We start from the raw sequence: 8,350 nt of genomic DNA on the forward strand, positions 1-8,350 counted from the left end.
CCTCTGTAGCGGCACGACCCTAAATATTTCTCTCCGTCCCCTGCGGGGAGGAGGTGACTAGTGTTACCCCATCGTGGCCCTTGAGGCGCGTGCAGAGGGCGATACACTAGCACCGGTGGATGGGGCATGGCAGGGAAGGGCCTCCCGCTGCTGCCAGTCCGAGGGCTCCGGGAAGCTGGTTGGGTTCACAGCTGCGCTTGCAGAGCAGCTGGCTCTGGTGCTCTCTTCCTGGGCGTTTGATGTTCCCTTTCCGCACGTCTCAGGTTAGTTCTGCGGCGGCTGTACCCCCTCGCCATCAAAATCTGCGAGTACCTGCGGCTGTCGGAGTTCCAGGGCGTCAGCAGGGTTCTGGCTCACTGGGCCTGCTATAAGGTAGGTGGAGAAGCCAGGGTGGGGGCAATTCTTGGAGCTCTCCCTCTGGGTGCCAAGAGCTGGGCCCAGACCTCCCCTCCCATCCCTCCAGGTGCAGCAGAAGGACAAGTCCGATGAGGAGGTTGCCCACGCCATCAATCAGAAGCTGGGCGACACCCCTGGCATTTCGTACTCCGAGATTGCTGCCCGGGCATACGACTGTGGCAGGACGGAGCTGGCCATTAAGGTGTGTGTGTGTGTTTGTGTGAAGGGCTGGGAGGGACTGGCAGCGTGGCTGGTGATACCACCTAGCCCGGTGTGACCCTGTTTAGTTACGGGGCGTTGACTCCACTCACAGGGCTAGAGCAGCATGCAGGCACCTCTCCTGGCCGTGCCCGCTTGCCTGGAGAACGTCCCTGCTGAAGCAATGGAGCCCGCTGCCTCAGGACCCCTACCCGGCATGCAGGACCTGGGGTCTGCCTCGGTGCACCCCCCTGCTGCCTGTGCACTGAAGGGCATGTGCTCTCTCTCTCTCGGGTGCAGCTGCTGGAGTATGAGCCCAGGTCCGGGGAGCAGGTCCCGCTGCTGCTGAAGATGAAAAAGAGCCAGCTGGCCCTGAACAAAGCCATCGAGAGCGGAGACACAGACCTAGGTACAGTTGGGTGGGGAAGGGCTCCCTGGGCTCTGGAGGCCAGGAGATGCTGGAGCCATTTGGCTCCAGGCCCTGGCTCCCAACAGACCCAGGTCTCTGGTATCTGAGCTACTCTGGGCTGGCTCCAGCAGTCTCTGGGGATGAGATTGGGTCTCGGGCCCATTCGCACCCCACACCCAGCAGCAGGATTGGGCCCCTTGTGGGCAAGATCTGAACAGGTCGCAGCCCCCCGACCTGCCCTCCTGCCCTGACGTACCGGCAGGGGGGAGGCGTTCCCCCTCCCCCCCAAGCCAGCTCAGAGTCCGGCCAAACTCCGTGAGCTGCAAGTCATGGCGCGTCCCAGCCCCCGGGTGGTGAAGAAGCGTCTCTCCCCACCCCCAGCTTTGCACCCCACATGCTGGGCCCAGCTGAGGGCAGGCTGGCTGGAACCTCCCCTGGCCACTGCAGGGGAAGTCTCTGCACCTGCAGCCCCTCTGACGTGCTGTCTCTGCCCCAGTTTACACCGTCGTGCTGCACCTGAAGAATGAACTGAATCGTGGCGCTTTCTTCATGACTCTTCAGAAGCAGCCGGTGGCTCTGAGTCTGTACCGCCAGGTGAGAGGTGGGCTGCCCCTCCGTGCCCGTAAGGGTGGGGCTCCCTGCACGTTGGCTCTCACAGGGGTGTGCTGCCTGCTGTTGCCCCCCACAGGTGGTGTGAGAGCACGGCGCTCTAGGCTGGCGGTGATTATCTGTGCCGTGCTGGGTCAGCGGGTCTGAGCCTTTTGTCTCCAGTGTCTCCCTAAGGAACCTGTTGACGCGGGCAGGGTGGCGGGGTTTGGCGCTAACGTTGCGTATCGTCTCCCAGTTCTGCAAGCACCAGGAGCTGGAGACGCTCAAGGATCTCTACAACCAGGACGACGATCACCAGGAGCTCGGCAACTTCCACGTGCACTCCAGCTACTCCAATGAGAAGGTGGGTGTCCCGGAGCTGGCAGGGCCTTGGGGCGGGGGGCAGAGCTGCTGGACCCCCTGTTAGCGTTGTAGGAACACGGTAACTGCTCCCTGTGGGCTGGAGGATCCACCCGTCTGGGCCCAAGGCTTGCCAGCCTCTGAGGAGGGGTGTACGAACTGGTGCAGGGGATAAAGATGTGCTGAGATGGGAGACGCCTTGTGGGGTGCTGACCTCCCTGTGGTACGGGGGGGACTCAGGGCCCGACACGAAGGGGTGCTGACCTCCCTGCAGTGTGTGTGTGGTGTGGGCAGAAGGCTGCTCACATGAGGAACCGGAGGGCTCAGTGGGAGGATTGCAAAGTTCATTGCCCTTAGCTCTGAGTTCTCCTTAAAGCCCAGCCTCGGAAGGCCAGGGGGAGTTGGGTGTTTCCTGATGTGGAGTTGAACCGGATCAGCCTGGGCTGGCCCCAGCCTGTCGGGGCAGGCACTGCCGAATCGCCTGCTGGGAGAGGGCATGCCTTGCCTGGCGCAGAGCCCGAATGCTTGGTCTCCAGCATCCCTGTGAAAACCTTGAGTCGCCTCCTCCCCCGTTCCCTGCGACAGCCCCAGTGCGCTGGGGAGGGTGTGCCCGGGAGCAGCCCAGCTCCGCTCCTCCCGTGGTGCAGGCTGGGCAGAGATGGGAGGGTGTTCCCGAACTTCTCTGGCTCAGCGGGGGGTGGGAAGGGGTTTAGCTGGCCAGAGAGACTGGACAATGAGCTTCCTGCTGGTTGAATGAACAGGGAGAGGAGCCCATGTCCCGGAGCCCAGGCTGCAGCTCCTGCCCCATTGCCAGGTGGGACCGTGCCTGGTTAGCCACCTCCCAGTCCCCTTCCTGCCTCGTGGGAGGTGGGCGAGTACTGCAGAGTGGGGACTTTCTCTCATCTCTTTGTCACAAGTCCTGACCCCAGGCACCTGCTCCCGGCATCGCGTGGCTCATGTGGCCACCCCAGCTGGTGTGTGGGGCGGGCTGGCTGGGAGGCCGTGACTAACCCGGTGGTTGCTGTGTCCTTTCCAGTGGATCGAGGGGCGTGTGGCGGCCCTGCAGAACGCAGTGGATGAGTACTACAAGGCCAAGAACGAGTTTGCAGCCAAGGTGAGTGTGGCTAGGGGTGGGCATCTGGCTGAGTCGGCACAGGCCAGCTGGTGCTGCCACCGGCCTGGTCGGCTGCAGAGAGCCTTCCTGCTGCTGTTAGGGGCCTGGGGCCCAGCTGGAAGCTGCACTCGGCCTGCCAGGTGGGGAACCCAGGCAGCAGGGCTGAGGAAGCAGCGTGCTCTGCTCCTGACGATCCATGGGGCTGAGGGGCCCTGGAATAAACCAGGGACGGGTGAAGGAGCTGAAAGTACAGCCCCTTCCAGACAGCCCGAGCATTCCCCTGGTAGCTCTTGGTGTCTCTGGGGATGCCCTGGGGTGGGAAATGGCAGGGGCGGGGTAGCCTCGCTTGTGGAGCTGGTTATTGCTTCCTCTGGGAATGAGCCCAGCCCTGGTGTCTGCTCCACAGGCCACAGAGGATCAGATCAAACTGCTGCGGCTGCAGCGCCGCTTGCAGGACGACTTGGACAAACCCTACCTAGACTACTCCCTGCACGACACCGTCTATGGCCTCATCCTGGAGGGCAGCCACAAGCGGGCGGAGCAGCTGTGCCGCGACTTCCGAATCCCCGACAAGAGGTCAGCGCGGGCCGGGGCTGCCGGGCGGGCTCTGCTCCCAGGAACGCATTTGACACCAGAGGCGCGGTTCCAAGTGCACGCAGTTCAGAGCTGGAAGCCCCTGGACAGAAGCTGGGGCAGGAATCAGGGCAGGCGCAGGGTCAGCCCTGGAGACCGATGCCTGTGTTTTATCACCAGCCGTACGGTGCAGACAGCAGCAATGGGAGATCATAGGTGCATGATGAGCTTCCAGTGCTGCTCTCACCCGTGGCTGGGGTAGCGACTCGTCTCTGTTCTCTGGCCCCTTCAGCTCTTGATGCTTTGCCCAGCACTGAGGAGTAAATACTGGTTGGGGGGAGAGGGAGGTTATTGGGCAGCTGGACCCATAGCTGTTGTGCTTAGGGGACTAGTTGTGGGCCAGGACCGCATTGTGCTAGGCGCTGTACAAACAGAACAAAGAGACAGCCCCAAGGGTCTTGCCGTGTCAGTGTAAGATGACAGAGGGGTACAGACAGACGGGGGAGTACAGGGAGTGGTTCCCGTGACTGGTCTCAGCACGCAGAACAGCCCGAGATGGGGATGCTGGGTCATTGCTGACCCGGGCTGGATGCACACTGAGCCCTAAGCTGCCTGTCCCATTATCAGCCCTCTCTTGTTGGGGTCTTTCTCCCCTCGCGCCTGGGTGTGGCAGCTGCCCAGCGTTGCTGGTAAGGCAGGGCGGGGTTCACTTGGGGGGCTATGGGGCTGGGCTGGTGATCGATGTACAGCCAGCCCACTGGGAATGGGCCCAGCAGACCTCGGCAGCTGTGCGTTGGGCTGTGTTTAAATGAGTCCATCTGATTGCCCCAGTAAGAGCCGCGGTGTATCTGCTCCCCAGGTTCTGGTGGCTAAAGATCAGTGCCCTGGCCGAGCGGGAGGACTGGGAGGAGATGGAGAAGTTTTCCAAGAGTAAGAAGTCGCCCATTGGGTACCTGGTAAGAGATTCTCTTCACTGTAAGGAACCCCCGGGCTGGGCCTGTCTGATCCCGGTTCATGCCCAGCTCCCACAGACGGGGTGCTGGCCTTTGATCTGCCCCGGCCAGGACCGGGGAGCTGAGTGCAGAGCTCAGCTGGCAGGGAGCGTGGGACTAGGGATGCAGCCCCCTCTGGCCAGCTCTGACGCAGCATTGGCAGATTCCTGATGGGGGGCCGCTCGGGTCTTCCTTGGCTTGGGGAGTGGGTCGTCCCAGCGCAGGACCCTGGAAGCTCACCTCTCCTCCAGCTCTCGGTAGAATTCCCCCAGCGCGGGTTCCGGTCACAGCCGCCAGGGGCACTAGAGAACACGGCCAAAGCCAGGGGCAGAAGCGGGTGGAGAGGGAGGCCGGGCTGTGATGAGGCAGCTGGGGCCAGGGAGGAGCGAGCCAGAACCGCGGCCCCGTGAGCCAAGCCTGCCGCCATCACTGATTCCCCTCGCCCTGTTCTCCATACCAGCCCTTTGTCGAAATCTGCATGAAGCATCACAACCGCCATGAGGCCAAGAAGTACGCTGCCCGTGTGACCCCGGAGCAGAGGGTCAAGGCCTGCATCCTGGTGGGGTACGTCTGCTGCAGAGCTAATGGGGGACAGCCCCCTGCCAAGGCATGGGGGGTGTGTCTGAGCCTGGGAGTGGGAGGGGCTTGGTTGGGTTTCTGAATGCAGTGCGTGTGTGTGTGTGGTGGGGGGGGGGGGGGGGGGTTTGCAGATGTCACCTGGGTGCCGTGGGTTCCCGTTTGGCCCGTCCATGCTGAACAGCATGATCCCTCTCAGCGAAGGGGGTGTTGCGCTCTGTGGGGGAGGAGCTGCTTTCGGAGCGCTGGGGTTTGGCTGTGTACCGTGGCTAATACCTAGCTCTCTGTGAACCACAGGGCGGGGGTTTGGGGCCCCCCCAGGGTGGGAGGAACGTCACAGCGAGATGGGGAACAGGTGGGCAGTTCAGCCAGGGTGATGGGATGTTATGAGCAGGGAAAAGCCTGCCCCTGGCAGAGGAGAAGCAGTTCTACCCTCTCCTGCACTTGTGAGCACCAAGGTCTGAGTGGGTGCGGTGAGTATCAGCTCCTGGGCCGCCATGATTATTGCTGCAGGGCCCTGTACCCAGAGCTAACCCAGACTCCAGGAGCTATGAACTCCAAGGCTGAGTACTTCTTCGCCCCCCACCCCAACGGACAGTGGGCACACTTTCATCCTTCCTTGCTCCTCACCCTTCCTGCTCGCAGCCAGGAGGCGGGGTGTGCGCCTGCCTGCAAGGAATGCGCATCCTCCCTGTGTGCTGAGCTTCTGTCTGGGCTGCATGTGAGTGTCCATGTCCCTAGGGGAAGGTGCATATCCTCAGCAACGTGCGCCCTATGGGGGCGGAGGGGCAGGCATCCCTGAACCAGCTCCGAGATCGCCAGCTGAGGCAGGGCAGTGTCAGTGGGTGGGATGGGGGGGGCCCACAGCAGAGGGGATCCAGGGGGGGGGATGGAACCTGCCTCTCTGACTCCCCCATCCTTTACTGGCAGAGACTTGGACCAAGCCACCGATGCTGCCATTGAGCACAAGAATGAGAGCGAGATGAACCTCATCCTGTCCAAGTGCACCGCGTCCACCGCCGCCTCTGTCGTGGAGAAGATCAACCGCGCGAAAGCTCAGATCCTGAAAAAATAACCCCTCCCTCCCCGTCCTGCCCCTGACAGCATCCTGCTGGGAACCCGCCTCCTGCATCTTCCTAAGCTGGAGCAGGGGACATTGTCTTGGTACAGATGTTACATTCCAGCCAGGTGCCACCCCCACTGTAAAGACAGGAGGCAAGGGGCTTCTCTCGTATGTAGATCCAGATCTACATGTAGATGTAGAGCTGGGGCCCTGTACTGGGGAATCTTAGATGACAGCAATCCCTGGCCTGGGAGGAACTCCTGCCTGTTGGGGTTTAGGGTGCTTGGCTGGAGGGGGGAGCAGAACTCGCCTGCTGTGTTATGGTGCAGCTAGTCCCCCCCTGCTGCCTCTCTGTTCCTATGAGTGCAGGGTGGCCCCATCCTGCTCAGCCCTCAGGATCTAGCCTTGTCCCTACCCTGTGCATGTACCCATCTTCCTCACTAAAGCTGCTCCCTTCTCCACCAGCTGCTCTGCCCTTGCTTCCCTGCAGCAACAGCGGCTCCTTTCAGCACAAAAGCTGGTGAGGGAGTCATCCCGTCTGTTCAGGCAGCTCTGGGGCCATGGGAATAGGCACCTCTCCAGCATAGCATCCCCCATCCTGGTGGGGGGGATGGACTCAGCTGGGGGAGCAAGGGAAGGGATGTGGCACCCAGCAGGGCGGTCAGGGGCAGTGAACTCTGAAGTTTAGCACCTGGGCTGTAGGCTGTGGGGTCTGGATTCACAGGGTGGGGGGCAGATGGCCTATCACACTGTAACCTTCACCAGGGTCAATAAATGGCTGAGATCCTCCCCCACCCCCCTTGTCTGACTGCTGTTGCCCCACGTGGAGAAGCTGGGATTTCCTAGGGTCCATGCCCCTTGACTGACACCTTTCCCACTGGGCAGAGAGCAGCGCCCGCCTCACAGCCACCCCAGGAGCTGGGCCAGGAGAGCTGCAGCTGGACTCTGGGTGGTGTTTCCTCTAGGAGAAAGGGGGGTGGTGCTGGGGGGTAGTTTGAAGGGAAAGCAGCCTGTCTCTGCCTCCTCCCCCCTGGTAGAGCTGGTGTGTGCACAGAGCCAAGAGCCCGCATGGGGGGAAATGGAATTAGGCTGATGGAGGTAAGGGTGGCTACTTGCCCCTCCCCCTCCTTGAACCCTATGTGAGCTCACAGGGAGGGTTGGACTGGCCCAGCCTAACCCATCCTGTATTTCTGCCCCTCCCCCCACAGCTCTGGTCATGGTGCCCCACCCGAGTGCAGCTGGATGGGGAGTGCTTCCCCCATGGCCAGGGGTTTCTGCCCCACTCCTCCCTCACCAGCCATGGGGCAGCAGAGTTCATAGCCCAGTCCTCAGGGGCTCACTGCTGCCTGGGGCGCTTAGCAGCCCTTGCATGCCCTGAGTAGCTGCCCCAGCGCTGCCTGGAGCCGGCCCGCCCCCCTGCCCTGGAGTCGCAGCGTGGAGTCAGCGCCCCTGGACATCAGACACCCCAGCGCTGGGAGCAGGCTGGGGCCTGATCACGCTGCAAACAACCACCTCCCACCCGGCCCGAGACATCACCCACAAGGGGTGCAAGGCCCGGCTCCACCAAGCCTGGCTGGGATGGTTCAGGCGGGGCTGGCCCTGCGTTGAGCAGGGGGTGGACTAGACACCGCCCGCGGTCCTGCCCACCCCTCATGGGCCGTGCTTCCGAGGCAGCAGGCAGAGGGTCCCGCACAGGGGTTGGGAACTTGCCCTATAGGAGTGGGCAAAAGCCACCCGCTATGGCCACCCCCAGCTCCCCCTGCAGGAACCCTGGCCACACGCGCCCCATGGCCCTGACCGGGCGGGCAGACAGCATGAGCCGGGCCCGGCCCCCAGAGCAATGCGGAGCGAGAGCCAAGGCGACCTGCGAGCAGGGCCCCGGGGCTGCTGCTGCCTGGCGGGGGCTGGTGCCCGTGGGGCTGGGGGGGTGGGCTAGCAAGCCGCCGGTCTGTGCTCGGCGCAGGAGGCCCGGCGGGGGGAGGGGCAGCTGGTCTCACACAGACAGCGCCGAGCCCCGGGGCGGGCACCAGGAGAGCCCGGAGCCCCCCAGCGGCCAGCAGCGCCCGAGGAGCGGCAGCCGG

At 63.1% G+C, this 8,350-nt stretch overlaps 1 protein-coding gene across 2 annotated transcripts in view; it reads left to right on the forward strand.

Moving 5' to 3' along the window:
- The window catches only part of VPS16 (VPS16 core subunit of CORVET and HOPS complexes), a 51,662-nt gene extending 44,152 nt beyond the window's left edge, over nucleotides 1–7,510 (forward strand). For both annotated transcript variants that reach the window (XM_067533529.1, XM_067533528.1), the window contains exons 15-24: nucleotides 264–372; nucleotides 464–598; nucleotides 895–1,003; nucleotides 1,500–1,597; nucleotides 1,848–1,955; nucleotides 2,988–3,065; nucleotides 3,472–3,641; nucleotides 4,498–4,594; nucleotides 5,091–5,194; nucleotides 6,137–7,510. In XM_067533529.1, coding sequence (XP_067389630.1) covers nucleotides 264–372; nucleotides 464–598; nucleotides 895–1,003; nucleotides 1,500–1,597; nucleotides 1,848–1,955; nucleotides 2,988–3,065; nucleotides 3,472–3,641; nucleotides 4,498–4,594; nucleotides 5,091–5,194; nucleotides 6,137–6,281 — 1,153 coding nt within the window. In that variant the 3' untranslated portion in view covers nucleotides 6,282–7,510. The remainder of the gene's footprint in view (nucleotides 1–263; nucleotides 373–463; nucleotides 599–894; nucleotides 1,004–1,499; nucleotides 1,598–1,847; nucleotides 1,956–2,987; nucleotides 3,066–3,471; nucleotides 3,642–4,497; nucleotides 4,595–5,090; nucleotides 5,195–6,136) is intronic.
- The last annotated feature ends 840 nt before the right edge of the window (nucleotides 7,511–8,350 follow it).

Source organism: Emydura macquarii, unplaced genomic scaffold (genome assembly GCF_026122565.2).
Source record: "Emydura macquarii macquarii isolate MOO-44397 ecotype Brisbane River unplaced genomic scaffold, CSIRO-AGI_Emac_v2 contig_3345, whole genome shotgun sequence".
Classification (NCBI taxonomy): Eukaryota; Metazoa; Chordata; order Testudines; family Chelidae; genus Emydura; species Emydura macquarii.